The sequence below is a fragment of the Gymnoscopelus microlampas genome (genome assembly GCF_963454915.1).
Source record: "Gymnoscopelus microlampas genome assembly, chromosome: 21".
Taxonomy (NCBI): domain Eukaryota; kingdom Metazoa; phylum Chordata; class Actinopteri; order Myctophiformes; family Myctophidae; genus Gymnoscopelus; species Gymnoscopelus microlampas.
The window spans coordinates 24313536-24335521 of NC_139958.1; the positions used below are offsets into that span (position 1 = coordinate 24313536).

At 42.1% G+C, this 21986-nt stretch overlaps 1 protein-coding gene across 5 annotated transcripts in view; it reads left to right on the forward strand.

Moving 5' to 3' along the window:
• The window catches only part of rai14 (retinoic acid induced 14), a 59208-nt gene that overhangs the window by 33962 nt on the left and 3260 nt on the right, over positions 1-21986 (forward strand). For 2 of the 5 annotated variants that reach the window (XM_084047675.1, XM_084047674.1), the window contains exons 7-20: positions 592-662; positions 7840-7946; positions 8280-8470; positions 9754-9782; positions 10669-10755; positions 12811-12900; positions 14304-14444; positions 15496-15597; positions 17219-18022; positions 18732-19246; positions 19665-19833; positions 20975-21142; positions 21438-21596; positions 21716-21781. In XM_084047675.1, the coding sequence (XP_083903801.1) occupies positions 592-662; positions 7840-7946; positions 8280-8470; positions 9754-9782; positions 10669-10755; positions 12811-12900; positions 14304-14444; positions 15496-15597; positions 17219-18022; positions 18732-19246; positions 19665-19833; positions 20975-21142; positions 21438-21596; positions 21716-21781 (2699 nt within the window). The remainder of the gene's footprint in view (positions 1-591; positions 663-7839; positions 7947-8279; positions 8471-9753; positions 9783-10668; positions 10756-12810; positions 12901-14303; positions 14445-15495; positions 15598-17218; positions 18023-18731; positions 19247-19664; positions 19834-20974; positions 21143-21437; positions 21597-21715; positions 21782-21986) is intronic. The other 3 variants (XM_084047676.1, XM_084047677.1, XM_084047678.1) reach the window with 3 other exon arrangements.

Here is a 21986-nt window from a genome sequence, read left to right on the forward strand (position 1 = left end):
TACATACTCCTTCCGATGTCCGAAAATCTCCCGTTTCGGAAAGGCTTACAAAACTATAGTTTGGAGAGTCAGGACATCTGGATTTGCACGGGAGATTACCTTTTAAAACAATGCAAGGAATCTTTATAGGATTGGATTTTCATCCTAACCTCACTTGGAATTTTATGGAATTTCATTGACGTAGCTAGATATGGAGATATGCCTCCCAATAAAGCCTCCCAGATCTCTCTGAGACACTTAACAATAGGTCATTTAGACATATATGTGAATTGGGATTTTTGGTAGAAAACAAATGATTTTGTCACATTCCTTCCCTCTTAGATGGGCTGGGGGAGAAAAATGTCACGTAATGTTTATTTTGTTCCAGGCCCAATTAAGGCTTACGGACACGAATGCCTTAGGAAACGAGAGACCCAAAAACTAAATAAATCCCTGAACATTAAATATAAGTGTTCTTTCCAGCCGTCACTGTAATGTTGGTACAGTATGTTCCGCTGTTATTATTGTTGTCTTTGCTGTCCTGTGCTGTTCGATCATTTGTGTGCTTTGACATTGACATTGTTAAAACTGCTATTTTTATTTTGTCCTCAGCTGCCAGTGGGAACGTCCACATCGTCCAACTGCTGTGTGAACACAAGAGTCCCATCAACCTGAGAGACTCGGTATGTACTTTCATGTACACTTATTTGCTAGTCTGTTAGACAGACATCTTTTTACCTGATGACGTGTCACTCAAAACGCTCCACTGTATCCAATGGTAATTCAATTCCAGCTCAATGTTACAGGCACTACTACTCCTCCCTCTTACCAAGTAATAACCCAGGTTTATTCACATTTACCGGTATACTTATGTGATCATGACTCAGATATCGTTGCTGTCGGACAGAAACCTCTTATCTCCATATTTTTATGCTCTATTAAAATCATACTACACTGTAACACAAAAGTATCAAAATAGCAGATCTACAAGATCCCGACAGCAAGGATATCCTCCTTAACCATTTCAGCCCTATATAGTCCTTGGTCTTACGCCGAATAGGAAAAATAGCCGATCTACAAACTCAAGCTTGTAGATCTGCTATATTCTCTATTTTCGAGGTTGCAAGTGGTTAACACAACCCTGTGGGCTTGATTCCTACGGCACGTATTCTGGTGTGCCCACTGGAATCCCCCGGGAAGGGGCTTTGTTTAGGGGGATTGAGGTCAGGCAAAATCATTTGCACATTCAGATTTGTTTTTCTAAGATTCAATGTTAGTATTGTATATTGATGGAGAGGACTCTTTGCCCGTCGTCATCACACCAAACTGATCCGTAATGTCTCACTCAGTGAATCTGCTCTCTCGCACTCAAACTCTCTAGACACTATAGAGAGTAAACTTGGACCGCTTTTTTTCTGTCTATACCAAATCTCTTGCCAAAAATAGCCGTGTTGTGAGCTTGTAGATCGGCTATTTTTGGATAATGTTCCCCACAGAATATGGATGTTGGGGTTCAAGTGTTGTGTAGGCTACTGTAGGTACATTTTCTATTTTATAAATAGAGCGGAGGGAAAGGCCAAACGCCTTACAAGACTAACGTTACTACAAGACTTAAAGCTGCAACCGTACTGTACTGTAGGAGGTCTCCCTACACTTCTATTGAGAAATGTAGACCCTGTGCTCGGGTAGGAATATTAGTGGTTGACAAGTGGTACTGCCTAGAGCGCAAAGCAATATCTCCCCCGCACAAGTGGGCATTCCAGTTTAGCTCAGTGGTAGAAATGTTGTCTCTTGTGTACTGGTTCTGTTGGACCTCAGTGCTGCATTTGATACTATTGATCACCATATTTTGTTGCAGAGACTTGAGCATCTGGTTGGCATTAAGGGTGCTGCATTGAACTGGTTTGAGTCCTATCTGTCTGACAGATTTCAATTTGTAAACGTTAACGATACACCTTCACTACGCGAAAAGGTTAAATACGGAGTCCCACAAGGCTCTGTACTTGGACCAATACTATTCACTCTATATATGCTTCCCTTAGGTGAGATAATTAGGAAACACTCTATAAATTTCCATTGCTATGCAGATGATACACAATTATATCTATCAATGAAGCCAGATGAAACAGATCAACTGGCTAAACTTCAAGCATGTCTTATAGACATCAAGAGTTGGATGACCCGTAATTACCTACTCCTCAACTCGGACAAAACTGAAGTTATTGTACTCGGCCCTAAGCACCTCAGAGATAAATTAATCGATGAGAATTTTACCCTAGATGGTATTACCTTGACCTCCAGGGCCACTGTAAAGAATCTGGGAGTCACGTTTGACCAAGACATGTCCTTTCAGTCCCACATAAAACAAATTTCAAGAAATGCCTTTTTTCACCTGCGTAATATTGCAAAAGTTAGGCACATTCTGTCCCAAAATGATGCAGAAAAACTTGTCCACGCATTTGTTACTTCTAGGCTGGACTATTGCAACGCCTTACTATCAGGCTGCCCAAGTAAGTCCCTAAATAGCCTGCAGCTTGTCCAGAATGCCGCTGCGCGCATACTGACAGGAACCAGAAGAAGAGATCATATCACTCCTTCATTGGCCTCTTTGCACTGGCTCCCGGTTAAATACAGAATAGAGTTTAAAGTTCTCCTCCTCACATACAAGGCTCTCAATGGACAGGCACCAGTATATCTCAAAGAACTCATCGAGCCCCGTAAACCAGCCAGAACACCACTGCGTCCACAGTATGAAAAAATGCTTACGGTTCCAGTAAACCCCCAAAAAACTAGAACAGGAGGTAGAGCATTTAAGTTTCAAGCACCTCAGCTGTGGAACCTTCTCCCAGTCTCAGTCCGTAAAGCAGACACACTCTGTATATTTAAAACTAGACTAAAAACCTTTCTCTATGATAAAGCCTATAGCCGAAGTGTATAGACTCAGTCCCCCTATAGTCATCCTCTCTCCCCCACCTTCCCCTTTCTCCTCTCTCCCCTCGTCCTCTCTCTTCCCGTCCTCCCTTTGGTTGTGTGGGTTTGTGTCCCATTGGTACAATCGTAATTAACCCTGTACGGATTCACGCTCTAGTAAGGCCTGCCACTAATTCTACAACCGGGGACTCGTTCCCCGGAGTTTCTTCTACCACCCACGTCGCAGGTCCATGGACTATTACTATGGACCCCCAGCTGCGGCTCAAGACTGTGACTGCGGACCGGGCCTGGGCCTCTCCATGGAGTCTATGGACTGTTACTACGGACCCCCAGCTGCGGCTCAAGACTGTGACTGCGGACCGGACCGGGCCTCTCTCCATGGAGCACGACCTGGACACGACCGTGGACTTCTACTACACTACACTATACCGCATATTATATTATCTTAAACATTTTTATATTATTCCATTATATACTGCATACACACTATTGCTGTACTATATTATACTATCATATGCTAGTATCTTACACTATTATATTTGCTATTATTGTTATTGTTACTGCTTGCACTGTATCTCTTTCTGTCTCTCCTCTGTCTCTCCCTTTCTCTCTCTCTTCTTTCCCCCAACACGGTCGAGGCAGAAGGCCCCCGCCCTAGAGCCTAGGGTCTGCCTGACGTTTCTTCCTGTTGAATTAAGAGGGAGTTTTTCGTTGCCACTGTCGCAAAATTGCTTGCTCAGGGTGGGATGTTGGGTCTCTTCTCTACATGTAAAGTGTCTTGAGACAACTTGTTGTGATTTGACACTTTAATAAAATTGAATTGAATTGAATTGAATTGTGGGAGACCTTGGTTCGAATCCTGGCAAGGGCATCAATCTTACGGATTGCAGCTTTAACGTGGAATCATTTCTCTAACCCAGGCATTTCCCCTGTCCGTCCCTGTATTAAGATTAATAGCGTGTGTGTGCGTGTGCGCGCGTGTTTGTGGTGGTAGATGGTCACTGTACTGTGGGAACTCTGCTCTTCTAGCCACAGACATGTGGTCTCCACTGGATTGACGTTCCATGCCTGTGGTCTCTACCCAGTGGTGCGTGCGTGTGCGTGTGTTTGTGTGTGTGTGTGTATGTGTGTGTGTGTGTGTTTATGTTAGAGTGAGAGGCATAGAGAGAAAAACTGAAAGAGAAAGAAAGATATGCCCCGTTATTTCCTCGCTCATCACATTATGGCACAGCTGGCTCAATTGAGAGATGCTGGTTTGTGCGAATGCGCACATACACACAAACAAACTCTATGCCAATGGTTCACTTGGCCTAGATTTAAAGATGTTATGTTACTTATAATGAACATTTATTGCAGCTTGATGCTTGTATATGCCTGGCAGGAGTTGTTTGTTGTGGCACTCTAGACTAGTAACAAGCTACCAGTTAGGCACCCGCAACATCAGCTTTAACACTCCGCCATACTGGGCTTGTCTAATGAATCCAGCTGTTTATCCAATATAGTTTTCAGGCCATGTTGGTATACACATGTTCATGAAATGTGACTCAATGTAGGCTAAGCCAATTTTTTGTTTTTGTTTAGCATACTGTATGTTTCCAACACTTGAAGGTAGGTTCCATCCAGCAAAAATTGGAGCCATAAATTGTATATAAGATAAGAGGTATATAAGAGGACCTTTCAATCAAACTCTGTACCTTGACAGTTAGTATTACGAATTTCCTGCCCATCTCACATCAATGTTCAATCCGGCATAACACTGTAGATCTCTGGCAAGCAGACTATTGCCTTTTTAAATAATTTTTTAAACCACTTTCACCCTGGAGCCCCTATTTTGGGCATGTCATAATTGGCAAACCGTTAAAATATTTTCAAAAACAGCCGATCTACAAGCTTATAACATGTTGCGACGCGTTGAGATTGACATTATGAATAGGGTTTTAGTGGTTAAATTGACACAAATGAGTGTTTGTGTCATTGGTTCCATAGACTTAACTTTTATTTGCCATCACAAAGTGTGTGTGTGAGTACTGGCATGTGGGTGTGAACACATGTTGGCGTGCATTCATGTGCAAGCTTCATACTTGGACATACAATTGCAAGTCCTGTCGAGTATAGTGGTGGTTAGTTGACATGTAGACAGTGAACCACAGAGCCATCTGGAACGCATTGCTGTGTTTCTGACTGTGTGCTGTGGACTGGAGGAGAATGAGAGAAAACCATGCCAGCCTGTCGGCCCCAGGCATACGTCATGCCTGCAATGTTTATCCGTGTATCTGACTTAAATAAACACACAGCAAAATGGAGGAACAAAGAGGAGCCTTTTGTTACACATACTTTTTTTGTTCAACTTTGTTTGTTTACGTAAAGCTGCAGCATACTTTGAAAGCTTCCCTAAATGTTCAGTCAAACACATTCATATTCCCCAAATTCACAATATTCCCAAAGAAGGCTCAACACAGTATACTGCCCCAGTTTCACAGACATGCAGTAGTATTCAACAACATTGAATAATACCCTGAACTGGGCTCAATGTGAAGCCAGACCCATGCAATCTGGAGACATTTACAGCACCACACTGACACAATTACATTTCTTTTTCACTGCCATGAGCAAATATAATAATACACTTCCAAAATGTGGAATAACAGAAAGTGCAATTTTCCACAATTTTCTTTTACAATGGTTTGGCTGCTTACCGGGTTAATGAAATATTTCTATAAAAAGTGGCCTTTTAAGAGATTGACATGATTCTGCTTTCTGCTCTGATATAGAAAAACATCTGCTCAATTGAAAATGTTTTCATTCCAGAAACTAGAATAGAATAATGATAATGCTATCCCTCACATTTGTATCTTTCACACATCAACATGGGCACCCCGTCTGCATCCGCATGCACAGTACACACTACACAGAGACGGAGATAGACAGACAGACGAAGACAAACACACGCACGCACGCATGCATGCACGCACGCATGCACACATACATACATACATTACGCACACACACACACACACACACACACACACACACACACACACACACACACACACACACACACACACACACACACACACACACACACACACACACACACACACACACACACACACACACACACACACACACACACACACACACAGCTAGACAGAGACAGACGGAGACAGGCAGAGAGTGAAAGAGAGAAGAGAGAGAGAGAACAAAAACAATGATTTGTAGACTCCAGAGAAAAACTAGGTAGCAGACGTCTACAGTAGACTAAAGAGAACAGAGGGAGGGAGCGCTGCTAAAGTCTTTAACAGAGCTCCAGGGAAAACCCACAACATAGTTCTGTACTATGTGGTTGTGGCAGCAGCCATGTAATATAAAACACAAAGCTATGCTGACATGTTTTACTGTGCCTTCTACATCAGTGGTTCTCAAACTTTTTGATTTCAAGGAGCTCCATAACTCTGAGAGTGTATACATTCTCAGAGTTACAGACCTGTAAGGGTCTTGAGGATGCCCTCAAGGAACCCTGAGGGTCCCTGGACCCCACAGTCTACACTGATTGTCGTTATTGCAACCACTAGTCATACGAGGATGTCACTCAAAAATGACTGCTCTACAACGCGTTGTGAGCTGATATTTTTCACCTATAATCCCCCCCCCACACACACGGCACACTCATACAGTATGAATGTGGCTTGCGTTTCTGTTTTGCTAGTTGTTATACTTGGACATGTTATCTCATCTCTCCTGCTTTATATAAAAGGTTTTACTATTCATCCATTGATTTTGTGCGTAGAACCCTAAACCTAACCCAAAATTGTAGAAATCGATGTGGAAGAACAGACATATGCTTTGCATGTAATAAATACACACACCATCTTTGCTTCATCCAAATGACAGATTTAGATTGTCATCTAAATGACAATCTGTTCTTTTCGGCAAGCAATATCGTTGAGCGATGGAGTATACGTGTGATGTGTGAGTAACTTGATATGAAAATGTGGGCAAATGTTTCCCAATGTGGCAGTTTAACCCAAATAAAGCAAAGTGTGTGTGTGTGTATATGTAAGCCAGCTTTCTTGCTTATTTGAACATTATACTTTAACATAAATGTGTACAGTTACCTTTTCACTATGACCGAATGGAGTGTGCTCTTTGCTGCCGAGAACTCAGGCAAACAATAAATCTAAAATGGATCAAACGGGGAATGTTTAACCACTTAAACCCTATATACTTCAGGCCCCCAGGAGTCTACTCTACTTATCGCCCTCCTTTCTTCCCTCTACACCAAATCTCTTCTCCAGAAATAGCAGATCTACAAGCTCACAATGTGTGAGCTTGCAGGTTGGCTATTTTTGCCCACGCTAGGATAAATGTTTTTTTTTCAGTGAAGTTTCTTGCGCAATAGAATAATAATCAAGGGGATCATGATCCATTTTATAATCAGTGTAAACACCTATGAAGATACAGTGGTATTTTTCTTTTCTTTTCTTTTGGGGGGTGGGGGATTTCTATACCAATCCTTCAACAAACAAACTATATCCTATGTAACAAATAGTGCTGATCAGACATGTGCTTCTATTCTCACACCTGACTGAGAGGTTTCTCACCACACAGACATAATCCCTAGACACCTCCTCATCATAGCATCATGTCCTTATGCAGACTGAATGTTCCCCTATTTGCCCAGAATAAAGGTCATTACACACCGGCACCGTGACGAATAAACAATATGTGAATATTTGACATCAAACTATTAATTTGGTGATGCGTCATTCACACAGGTTGATGCTTTTGTTTGCACTGAAAAGTCACGAAATAAACGCTCCCAGTGACCTTAAGGAGGCTAGGGTTTATATGGTTAATGCATGACCTATGGACCCCACTTAAAGTGGTTTGGATTGGTAGACTAGTATCTGTCTTGCGTGTTTCTGATAGGAGGGGTACAGTCCTTTGCTGTTTTCGGCCAAACACGCTCATGCTGAAGTATGTAGCATTCTGCTGGACTGGGGAGCTGACGTCAACGCATCTGATAACAATGGCAGGTAACGTTAAGGACATAGCCAAGACACACATACACACACCCATGCATACACATTCACACATGCACACTGTACTTACAAAACATACATTAACCACTTCAACCCTATATACATTTCAGCTATTTTCAAAAGATTTTTATACAATTTATACATTTGAAAACTTCGGGACATTCTGCACAATGAGTACTTTCTACTTTTGGTACTTTAAGTACATTATGATACCAAGTACATTTTGAATTCCAGACTTTTACTTGTAACAGAGTATTTCCACATTGCAGTATTGATACTTTTACTTCAGTGAAAAATGGGAAGATGTTTTTCCACCGCTGATTACAGGACGTGCGTGATGCTGGCCACGGAGTGTGGCAGTGTGTCTGTCATCGAGGTGCTGTTCCACAGAGGAGCAGACTTGTGGGCGGTGGACGCAGAGGGACACGATGTCTTACATTACACCAAGCTGTCGCCCAGCACCGAAGTCAAAACTCTGCTCACCACTGCCCTGCACAAACAACAACAACAACACACAGGTGATATGTTTACGCAAAACACACACACACACACACACACACACACACACACACACACACACACACACACACACACACACACACACACACACACACACACACACACTCTTTTGGGGCGGAAACCTTGTATGTCCAAAACAAAAACTTTTCAAGACAATTTAAAAAAAGAGCCTGTGTTCTAAATCTAGTGGATACGATGTAGTTTTATTTAGTCACAAGCTCCCGTTAACCACTTGAACCTTAGTGTGCCTATTCTGGGCATGTCATAATTTGTGAAAATAAGTGAACATTTGGCAAAAGCACAGGTTCTATGAGCTTGTGGATCAGCTCTTTTCTGAAGAGATTTGGTGTATAGAGGGAACAAACTAGGAGGCCAAGGATACAGCCCTGGGGTACCCCGGTCATCGAAGTATATAGGGTTCAAGTGGTTAATAGTTTTCACTGGTTGAATATTTATAAAACACTCAGACAGACATAAACACTTTTTTTACGTGACACTGTCATATAACATAAGAATAAATTAGGACATTAATTGATGAAAACACATTTTTTAAATAATTGAAGTACGTTTCTGCCTGAAATTGGGGTTGGCTGTTAATAACCACTCACACAGCAGGAGACTGGTCACTTGGCTGCTGATGTGTTGTACGGTACCATCATGACAGATGAATTGGGACACAACCACACACACACACACACACACACACACACACACACACACACACACACACACACACACACACACACACACACACACACACACACACACACACACACACACACACACACACACACACACACACACACACACTGTATACTTTACAGAGTGAGACTGGTTTGAGGATCTAGGATGCCTTTCTCACCTTTTCTTATTCAGTCCAATGTATTGGGCTCCCCCGTGTGGTGGAAGCTGGTACTACATTGACTATTTAGACATGACCACAGTACACTTATACAGAATTCTTTATTTATTGATTCATTCAAATTTTTACCCCATTTTTAAGATGAGATGCCCCCCACCCCCCCACTCCAACTTGATAGACTTTTCTTTTTCTTTTTTGTAATACACTTAGACCTGTTATAACCTATCCGGGACAGCATCTGTGTCACATTAGTTGTTGCCATAGCAATATATTTATTTTTTATTTTTTATTTTTTGAATAAGAATTTGAAGTTTCTTCAGAAAACTTAGTTTAGGATTTTGAAGTCATTTTTAGAATCGACCTCAGGTCTAAATGGGCTAATCCAATTCTAATTCCTGATTACCTTCTTGTCTCTGTCAGCAGATACCAAGTCTCCCAGAAGTCCTCAGGTAAGAAATCAACTTCCTTATCAGTTATAAATTCCTACCCAGCAGCCGTCCTTGCTTACGGTTAGTATGCAGTACAATGTGACCACATGTTGATCCACAGTCATTTTAATTTATCAAATTTAAAGTAAAACTTCTATCACCTGTGCTTCAGTTTAATACAGTTTAACCACTTAACCACGAAACATCCTTATTCTGGACATATCATAATTCGCTGAAAAGAGCGATCAACAAGCTCATGAAGCGTCATGATGAGCCTGTAGACTGGCTCTTTTTTGGAGAACAGATTTTCAGTGAAGAGGGGAAAAGGAGGGGACCAACTACAGACCCCTGGGTGATCTCGGTTATCTGAAGTATATAAGGTTTAGTTCTGCCTCGTTTTATAATTTAAACAATTTTCAAAAATAGATGTGTTTGTAGATCTGCGCTTTTTGCTATTTTGAAAAATCTTGAAAGATTTGGAAAAAATTGTGAAAAGTTTTGCTTTTGTTTTAATGACATGATCAAAATAGGGACTTCAGGTTGAGAGTGGTTAATACAGTATCAATCATTAACCTGAATGAATTATTGTAAATGTGAAACTACTAAAATGATTAATTATGACTTGAAGTACATGTTTAGCTGCATCATATGACCAAGAAGCATATGATTAGCATTTCCCATGTCTAAATCTCTTCCTTTGAAAAGAAAAGAAAAGAAAAAAAACTCCTTGCAGTTGCTTTTAGGAGAATAAAACTTAGATCTTTGCACTCATTTTGAGTGACTATTCTTCACTTTCACTAACCTGCACTAAAATCCACCTGTCTTTATTTCTTCCCCTCTTTCTGGTGTTTTCTGTACCTCCTCCCTTCTCTCTCTGTCTCCCGTCTTCTTGGCTGGCTACTCCCAGCATGATCAAGTAGCTAAGCTAAGTGATGAACGGATCACTACACCCAAAAAACGAAAAGCACCCCCGCCTCCTCTTAGTCCACTGCAGGTAAATGCATGTCTGTCTGTCTGCTTGCCTCAGTATGCATCGTGCACATCTGTATGTCTTCAGTATATCTCTACTGTGGCCTCGCTTTAGCTGGATTTGTGTGTGTGTGCGCGCACACACACGTACGTGTGTGTTTGTGTTGGGGGCAGTGGTGGACATAACAGTAAGGCTACGTACACATGTATTTTTCAAATTAATCTGTCGATTCGATTTAAAACGCAAGAAACGCAGCTGTCAGCATGTCTATTGACAGCCTGTCAATAACTACAGTCTGGTGATGACAGGCAGCCCCACCCCGCCTGTATTTGGATACCTCAATAAAATTATACAATGTGCATATCGAAAAAACAAGAGATCCAAGATCAATCTGTCTTAAGTCTTCTTTATTTTCCTGAACCGATTATTTGATAAAGTTTGCAATCGTTCAAATAATAGTGTTTATTCATACGCTAGCCTCCCAGTGCGTAACGTAACGCTATCTCTCTCCTTCTTTACGTAGCCTAGATACAGTACGCTACCAATATAAAACCAGTGATGTCTGGTATGTGAAGCACTTTGTGAGCCATCTCTGTGAGAAGTGCTTTACTTACTTACTTACTCAATATGGTGGGCTGTACATTTATGTAGAAATGTGTACAAATTCCTGTCTTGCCATGTGCTATTCCTTTCCATAGGAGGACGAGCGTCCGGATTATGTATTACTGAGAGGAAACTGCCGAAAATTCCCTTAATCTTGGCCACACGGCAATGCAAAAACAGTGTTTAAAATAATTTTCACTGTGACTCCATAAAGTCAGTTTTGAGGGGCCAAAAACACATTTGCGTTGGGATGAACCCCCCACAAAGCATAGGAAATGCCATGTCCTATATTAAAATTGGCTACTGGGAGGACCATCTGGCCGGCCGGTGGACCACGGCCACGTCACTCTGACTCAGACATAACCATAAACAAATCCAATGCGCCCATAGGCAAGACCACGGTCACGTCACTCTGACTCAGACATAACCATAAACAAATCCAATACGCCCATAGGCAGGACCATGGCCACGTCACTCTGACTCAGACATAACCATAAACAAATCCAATACGCACATAGGCAGGACCATGGCCACGTCACTCTGACTCAGACATAACCATAAACAACGGTTCACTCGGATATGCGGTTGTCCAGAACCGCTGATCTGACCGATATGTCTATATATGGGCATATATAGATTATCTGTTGTCCAGAACCGTCTATCCAACCAATATGCCCATATATGGGCATGCCAATATACAGGGTATGGGAGTATACTAATGACATCAAGGATATCCATAATGGGCACAAAAGGAACACAGACAAACGGGTACAACAGGTACTCTGACAAGGCCCCGACACTGTGGCTAAGGCATATTGGTGGTGCGACGTAGGCGTGAGGGGCCCGGACCTCTAGTTTAAAAAAATATCCGTGTACGTGTTGACAGGGCCTAAGTACATTTTATTTTTATTTTTAGTATTATTATTTTTTTTGCAAGCACATTATTTTCTGCAAAGTTCTGAATATTTCTGAATTAGTTTTTTAATTTTTTTTTGCGAATGTAAATTTCAAAACAGCAATACTGTTGGATTACTTGGATATATAAGGTTGGATATTTAAAAGAAAATGTAACTCGTAATTTGTACTTTTGAACACTTTAGTATTTACTTTAGTATACACTTTATCCACCACTGTTGGTGTTGGGGGTCGCCCTCTAACTTGTCTCATATTGTTTTAACCATGACTGTCTTATTATCTGCCTGTCAGTCAGTTTGTCTGCACTTTGCTGCATGTTTGGTTTTTCAGTTTTACAACAAAACATGAGTAATTTTCATGTTCATTGTGAATAATTGACTATAATGCCGAGTATTATTGCCTATAATGACATGGCCAAAATAGGGACACCAGGGTGAAAGTGGTTTAATAATCTGACTGTGACAAAGGTCAGTTTTCCTCCACATTCAGACTTGTGTTTGGGAAACAGTATTATCAACTGAAAGTGATCAACGTTGTATTTTATTCAATCCTTCTCAACAGAATTCTGGACTGTCCTCTCCGTCATACATCATCCCCACTGGAACCCCAGTGTCTAGCAAGAGTAATACCCCTAAGTCATTCACCTACAAGGTAATGTACAAAAACACTTCATTTTGTATCAACAGCCAGAAAATGATCTAGCCCAGCATTCCCAAGCTGTGGGCTGCGAGGATTTTGCAAGTCCCCCAAATAATTGGCAAAATGATTTTAATGATAACATTAATATTTAAAAAAGTAATATTTTCTTAAATAAGTTTCCATTGTGACACCAATAAGTAGGAACTCCAAGCTGCAACACAACTGATATGGGGGATATGGGCATGGTGTGGGGGAAAAAGCTTGAAATTAAATAATGACTGTTAAGGGCTTAATTTTATTTGTTAATTCAAGGTGAATTAAATCAAGCCCTTAAAGGGATAGTTCACCCCCAAAATGACTTCTTTTCTATCAATGAGTCACCCGATGGAGACTTGAATTCATGGGTATTTTTTTGTTTTTGTCTCATTCCTATGCCAATAATTTGATGACCAGCAGCGGTTCCGGTAGGAAACACAAAGAGTCTCCTTTGTGTCTCCTACCAGTCCGCTGGTCATCAAATTATTGGCTTAGGAATGCGACAAAAACAAAAAAAATATCCATGAATTCAAGTATCCATCGGATGACTAATAAATCAATAGAAAAAAAGTATTTTTTGGGATGAACTATCCCTTTAACAGTCATTCTTTAACTGAGATGTGGTCCAGAGCAAAAAAAAAAAAAAGATTGAGAACCACTGATCTATTCCTTTCCCATGGTTGCCCCTATTCCGTTCTCTTAACCTTCCATATTAAACTCATGTTAACTGATTCATTGCAACTTATGTATGAGCGAGCAGACACATGCGATTGATTATGGGCACATTTCCTAATAATGATGACTCAACCAGGCAATCCGTTACAGTTTCCCTTGAGATTCGAACTCCCTTTTATGTGGAAGTTCTTGACGTCCGACTTCCCAGTAGCGGACAACATTGACGCGTCATTATACGTCACCAGGTCATTTAGTGCACCATTTCTCATCTAGTGGTCGCTAATAAATAAATAAATATACAAATCCTACTTTCCTACATTACTAAATGCATGGTCAGGGACCACATGAAATACCTTCACGGACCACCAGTCGTCCATGGACCGCAAACATTTTTCTAAAACCTTGGGGAAAAGGATTTCTGAAAGAAATGGACAAATGTTGAATGTTTTCACTTTTAATGACATGCTCAAAATAGTGACACCAGGGTTAATGTGGTTAACATTAGTATGAATTTAAACTAAATTAATATTTAGCCAACACTACCTGGGAGCTCAAATCTTGACATTCCTCTGTCACCCCATTGCTCTCTGCTTCCTTTCATCTCTTACTGTATGTTGTTTTCTGTTTTTCCCTCCCTCCTCCCATAATTCCCCCCCTGGCCCTGACCCCTTCCTTCTATTCTCCTCCCCTTGCTCCTCTTCTAGGAGGATGAGGTTGGAGGAACGGCACTGAGAGAGGAGGTGTTGAAGCTTCAGGAGGAGAAAGGCATGTTGCTGGAGACCATTGAAGACTTGAAGCATATAGTGGAGCAGACTGCAGGGACCAGTCCAGAGCAGGATGCACAGGTGAACTACAACAAATGCCTAATTTACATTTTGCGGCGTTGTTGTGTGCCGAAAATAGCAGATTTTACAAGCTCACAAGGACGCGTTGTGAACTTGCTAAATTAAGCTTAAAGAACACTAGAACGAGTGTGTGTTTACTGACTCTGAGCCAGGCTGGAGACTGACTAGCTTACTAATCCTGTTTATGGAATGGTGGAGACTGACTAACTGACTAATCCTGTTTACGGAATGCTTCATTTGTCCACTTCAAGTGAAAGGTAGAAAAGACTCTTTTGATTGATTGTTCTCAAACAATGTGATACGTTTGATGATCCATTCATTTGGGGCCCATTTTAAAAAGGGGTCAGTTACTATATTGTGGTGGAGACGTTGAGCTGTTTAGGGACAATGGACATGCGGTACTGTCCAAAAATGTATTCGGATCATGTTAGTGCCTAAGTGAGATCTTGATGCGAAAAAACATTCAGTCAACATTATTTAACGCAGACACCATGTCACAGACTTTGTATAAACAGGGCAGATTAGGACACAGTAAACTAACGTTTTTTTTGTTCCCCTCCCTGCATCATCTTTTCTTTTGTATTTCATGTATTTATTTTGATTTAACCTTTATTTAAACAACTTATCTCATTGAGACGTGAGGTCTCATTGTGTGTGCCGTCTTTATGTTCACCAAAGGTTTATTAACACAGCCTGAAGGGCTTCAAACAGACTGCTATACCTTGGAAACAGACGACTCTTTACTGCTGAACTTATTCACCTTACATTCTTCAAGGAGGTCTTACCTACCTTTAGACATGTTGAAACCCGTTTTGTTGTTTCCCTAGGTAGCGTTTGGTCCTGGTCGTTGCTTTCATGCCTGTGTGTTTACGTGTATGTCTGCGTTTTGTCTCTGTGTGTGTGTGTGTGTGTGTGTGTGTGTGTGTGTGTGTGTGTGTGTGTGTGTGTGTGTGTGTGTGTGTGTGTGTGTGTGTGTGTGTGTGTGTGTGTGTGTGTGTGTGTGTGTGTGTGTGTGTGTGTGTGTGTGTGTGTGTGTGTGTGTTGTATATAGACTGAACACAGTGGTACGGCAGGCTCTGCTCTGGTTTCTATTCTTCAAGCCAAAATTGCTGCTCTCACCTTGGAAAACCAGCAGCTTGCTGTCATACTAAAGGTGAGACTCTTCCCTGTGTGTTCAAAGGAGCGTGTCACCCATTTTCATCCTTATTTCATCTAATTGGTTCTCACTAATGCCAATAATAAGATGCTACAATGCTACTCGCTGTGTCTCATTGGTGGGCTGTGGACAGTTCAGAAACCTGCCTACCAATGACATCATCGATGGGGAATCCATGCTAATCAAAACAGCCTTTCTCTTCCTGTAAAGTTAGCATGCTGAAATAGAAGCCATTGTCCTTGCATTAATAAAAAATAAAGTAAATCATTTTGAAATCTTGTTTTAATTACCAAACCTGCCTACCGATGATGTTACTGGTAGGCAGGTTTCTGATGTGTCCACAGCCCTCCTCTGAGACACTCGGGAGTGAGTAGAAAGAAATGGTACCATCTTATAATGCGCATTAGTGAGGACCAATTTATATGAACATAGGTTGGAAATGGGTGTGTGGTCCTTTAAAGACCCACTTCCCCAAAATGTTTAATTAGGTTAGGTTAATTAAATGTCTTCTTGAAGTTTCTTGTGCTCTGCCTATCTCCAAAGCATTAATATAGAGTTTTACAACTAAAATGTGGTCTTCAGACTAGCCCTCTCTGAAAACAGGTCTGACGCTTATGGCCTCCATAAAGCCTAAATGAATGAGAAAGTACACAGAGGTGTTGAGGGAAACAAAACAAGTGCTCCCCCGTAACCCGCAAACACAGTGCGTCCAGTCAACGAGGAAGTTAATGGCTGGTTGTTTTCGTCACGGTGCGTTTGGTGTGCATACTCTCGCAAACGTATGCATTATTCCAGAATGATATGGAATGCAAAATTAGGTCAAAGAGTTAATAAAAAAGATACTGTGAAGCTCCTTTAGGGGGAAGAAAAATAATTGACATTTGTGCATGTGCAGTTATTGAACAGAGAAGATTTTGTTTCTGAGGATTTAAACCACACTTTAACCACTATATATCAAACTTTCGGAAATGATTTTAAGTGTTCCCAGAATAGGGACGCCGGAGTTATACCATATTAATTAAGTCACATACTCAGTCAGATGTCAGATGTTAAGAGCTCAGCTATGACAAATATGTAATTATCTGACTCATTAGTGAAACACTTGATCATGCAATGCCATTGGCATTAACAAAAGGGCTGTCCCATATGAACTCTACAAGAAACCTTCCCTTAAATTGCTGCAGGAAACCACCCTGTAGCAGACATATTTACCGACTAGTATACTGTATGTTAATTGAGAGGTCATGATTGCGCGTCATTTTTTTTTGTGATTAGCACTTATCAGCATACACAATGAGGTGGGCCTGAACATGAATTTTGCTTTTGCGATGGATGTTAGATACGATACAGAAATCCACACAATTTGTTAAATCCTAGTCTTTTGGCACAGTGGTTCTCAAAGTGGGGTCCAGGGACCCCCAGGATTCCTTGAGGGGGTTCCAAATGTACCTTTACATTGTTCTGGAACTCTGAGAGGATACAAATGGAACCGGATGGACCCCTGGTTCCATTTGTATCCACTCAGAGTTATGGTTATACTGGTTTAGTAACATTGTGATGGAACTACATACTAGTCTACCATCATAAAAGTGTTTTTTTTGCCCCATCACCCATGCAGAAACGTCCGTCCCTCCAGGGAAGTGATGACCTGAAAGAGGACAGCAGGCCTAACAGCATGGCCTCCAACTCCTCCTTCCACTCCACTCAGGATGATTTTGATTCGCTACCACACGTCCCTCCCACTAGCCAAGCTCCTCTTCCTACTAAGCAGGCTGAAGAGGAGATGTCCAGGGTTTCAGGAAGTGCGTCTCTAAGACAGGAAGACAGAGATGAGGAAGAGGAGAGTGGAGGAGGGCAGGAAGCTAGCAAAGAGGAGATCGGGCTATTGAGACAGGCCCTCGAGGGTGTCCAGACCAAACTGCTAGAGAGCCGAAAAGAGAACCGTTCTCTGCAGGCCCAGCTGAAGCCTGGCGTCGTGTCTGAGAGAGGTCGAGAGAGAGAAGAGGGGGAAAGTTGTAGAGAAAGAAGGCGAGAGGAAGAGTTGCTTGAGAGTCTAGCAGAGCTTCAGGCTAAGCTGACAGAGACTCAGGAGAGGTACCACCAAGCCGTGGAGGAGGTGCAGGAACTGAGAACTCAGATTGGGAAGAGAGGCGGAGGGGAGAGAGGGAGTGACGGCACAGAGAAACCGGAAGCTCCGAGACGTAGGTCCTCTCTAGAGCAGGAAGTGAAACAGCTGAAGGCTCAACTCGTCCAATCAGGGTCTGAGCAGGAGCAGGCAGCTCAACGAATCAAACGGCTGGAAGAGGGGCTCAGGAGGGCCGAGGAGGAACGAGGGACTGTGAAAGGAAAGGAGCAGGAAAGGAAGGCGGCACAAATAGAGGAACTCTACAAGGAGGCACAGGAGGAGATTAGGATGCTCCAGGTAACATTTGTCTCACTCGAGGTGTTTGCAGACAGTGAGTGGTTACTCCTGGCTCCATTGCCCAGTAGTAATGTTATAGGTGATTGACTGGGAAGCTCAGAGGGCTTAAAGCTAAGCATCTCTACATAAACCAGCTGTTCATTGGCCCATACCAGAATTAAAATTTTAGTGAAGTGAACAGTGAAGGTGTTGTCTAATTCAGGGTACTTAGATTCACTCCTCAATGGGTTTTCCCGTTTATATTTGGTAGTGAGCTAGAAAAATGTAACAACCTTTAACCACAGCCTAATGTATAATAGTCGTAAAACAGTATCATGCGATCTATGCTCATCGTTGTGATTGGCTACGTTTGCTGTGCGACACAGGCGTATTATGTTTAATTATAAATGAAGGAATAGGGTATTTTTTAACGTTTTTGCCTATAATGCCCAAATTAGGGACTGCAAGTTGAAAGTGGTTAAATGAGGCTGCGACAGCAAATAGTCAATTGCAAGTTCCATGAGTGGCAGCTGCTCTCTCACCCGCTGCCACCTGCCATGTTGGCAAAGTTGCCTTGCCATGTAAATTGAAAGCCATGGAGGTCGCAGCAGTAACTGCCGGCTGTCTGCAAGTTCATCCACATTTTTGCATCCATTACATGACCTTTGAGCCACTGACATCGCCCAAGTTTCTTCCCTAATGCATCTGCTCTGTCTTTCCTGCTGTCCAGGAGGCTCTACGGGGTACGGTGCCAGTAGAGCGAGCGGCCAAAGACTTTGAGGAGATGAAGGCTGAGATGAACGAGGTGATCGCTGGACTGCAGCGCCGCCTGCTGGAACTCTCACACTCCTACAGCGACACCAAGAGCCAGCTCGGCACCACACAGAAGCAGCTAACGGAGGCCCGCGCTGGGAGCAGTGCATCCGCCTCCCCTCCCACCTCCCCCTCCTCGCCTTCCTCCTCTCCTTCCTCGGAGCAACAGCAGCTCCAGGTTTTAAAGAACAGGGTGGAGGAGCTACAGACGCTGCTAAGCGAAACGGAGAAGAAGAATGCGGCCTCTCAGCAGGAGATCGCCCTCCTGAGGCAGGAAGCAGAAGCGCAGACACGAGACTCCGTGGCCCTTGCGGACCACATGCAGGTGGTGTCTTCGCTAGGCAATGCCATCAAAGAGCTGGAGAGCCACTCGGAAGCCCTGAAACAGCAGCTGTCCCAGAAGACTCTGCAGGTGGATGCTCTGCAGAAGAGGTGGGTTTATCACAATTCAATGGAAGGCTTGGAAAGCAGATTGCACCTCATATCTGCTACTGCTACTTGACCACTTAAGCCCTATATACTGTACTTTGTTGTAGAGGAGAAATGTGGGAATTCTTAATGAGCAGAAGAGGGGTTTTATTTAGGGATGCAACTCTAGATTATTTTCATAGCGATTATTCTATCGATTATTTTTCAATTTTTCAAATAATGATTAGAATGTGGACATGAGTGGGGAGGTGGGATCTGTCTGTGAAGAATGTGAACATTACCGTTTATTTGTCTTGGTGATTCTTACAGGTCCATTCGGTTCCATTTGTACACTCTCAGAGCTATGCGGATCTTTGAAATTAAAAAGTTTGAGAAACATTGGCATAAGTTCAATTGTGCCTTGTGCTTGTTTCACAATAAGGCTGACGGTGGAGAAGGATGCCACCCCAGACCATTCGGTCTCCCGTGCCGAGCACGATTCTATGAGACAGGGCATGGAGGGCGAGGTGAACCACCTGACGCAGCTCCTCCAGGGGGCCCTCAGGAAGCAGGATGAGATGGCTCTGGAGGCTGCAGCCGCGTGGCAGGAGGTGACTGGCTGAAGGAAATGTGAAAATGAAGAAAGGGGCATATTTTTTAACTGTTATCACAGGAGCATGGTGGATATATCGTACCCATGTGTACCATGTACACAGTGTTTGGAATAGTCAACAGAGTGGGCAGGACTAGCGCCGACTTTTTAACATTTTTAAGGATATTTTGGGGGCCTTTTCTGCGTCTATTGATAGTACCAGTGGAGATTGACAGGAAAGAGGGAGAGACGGGGAATGACATGCAGCAAAGGTCGTTAGCATTAGAGCATATACTTGGAATGTGCCTGGACCGCTAGAATTACATTGAATTGTTCTCATCACCAAGAAAGAGCTTACTGCTGCAATCAGTTACATGACTAAAACTGGAACCAAAATATGGATAGATCTTAACCAATTGACCAGGGTTGGCTCTCTACTTGGTCCACTCCCCTCCCACTATACCAAATCTCTTCGCCGAATGTTCCCCCCAGAATAGGGATGCTAGGGTTCAAGTGGTCAAACTAGTGGATTCAAACTGAAATTTATCTCAGCTAAATGCAAGTAACATAGAGGGAGGATCTATCTAGGCACCAGGTGGAATACCGCTCTCTGTCCTTTATCCTCATATTCTCTCTATTATCATATCCCTGCTGTCGGAGAGAAACCAGCTATGTCCAATATATATAAACTTTTCATGAAGTTTTTAGAACAACACAATACTGCCTCATAAAAGTTGGTATGGTGACTTTATATATTGTCAGATACTTGAATCTGAATGTGTAATTATATTATCATCACTTTACCCAAATACAGCTTAAGTGGAGTTTGGAGATTTTTGACCATTAATGTGGGGATGAGTTATTTTCATCATTCTAATCAATGATAGAAAAAACTGCTTTCTCCAAAGTTGGAGTTAGGTGGTTTGTCCGACAGTTTTGAGGATCCATTGGAGTCAGGAGGTTTAGTCAGAAGCGCTTTTTAGTAATTTTCATTGGTTCAATATTTGTAAAACTCAAAGGGTGTTAAATAGCACTTATTTATACAACATTTTTAAAAAGTTGAAAAATGGAGATAGCGGGGGTTTCTGCACGACAGCACCGAATTATCATTATTTTATGATCCTGTTCTTACCTCTTCATGCAATGCTCTCATCCACCAGGCACGTGAGAGTCGTGCAGAGCGTGAGGCACTGCAGGAACTGGCCATGTCCAGGGAGAAGGAGAACCAGACCCTGACCTCCCGGCTGGCCGAGGCCCAGGATGCCGTCTCTCAGCTCAAACAATTGGTGGAGAACCACGTCAGCTCAGAGAGGGAAAAGAACAAAAGGGTAGGTGATGCATAGTTGCTGTTTTTCTTTTCTTTTACTTGTGTATAATATAATAAATAACAATGTTTTTGTATAGCATCTTTATACTAGTAAGTTGTTGTGTCTCTCCTGACCTCAGCCAAGTGAATTACTTAGCATTTAAATTGCACAAAAAACAAAACAATGATAATGGTAAAACGTTGGGTACAACTCATCTGGTTCATTGATATCTGCACTAATATTAATATTAAATAGCAAAATTGAAACCACTTTATTGTACAAAGAGTCCACATTTCCCATGTTCTATCCCTCTCAGATTGATGACCTATCACGGGAGGTGGGCAAGTTGAAGGACGCTTTAAACAGCCTATCACAGATGTCATACAGTTCCTCTACCGCCGCCAAAAGGCAGCAGCAGAGCCAACAGATGGAGACGTTGCAGCAACAAATCAAACAACTGCAGTACCAACTAGCAGTAATATTATTCTCACATTCTTGCTGTCAAACCTTGTACTGTATGTCCAAAACCGTACTTTTGTCACATGGAGACCAAAATAACTTATTTAGTTATTTTTTTCCAATGTGTTTGTCCAGGAGTCCAAGAAGCAACACCATGAGATCGTATCAGTCTACAGGATGCACCTGCTCTATGCCGTCCAGGTACCTTCTACTGGTTAAAAAATAATTGACTTCAAAAGAAGAAGAAGAAATGTTTACTAGATTATATATTTTTTACGACTAAATCGATTAGTCTGATCAACCACTTAACCCTGTATTATACTTAGTTATACTGTACAATGGTGGTGTACAAAAATAACAGATCTACAAGTTTGCATGTGTTGTTATGCAACACGTTGTGAACTTG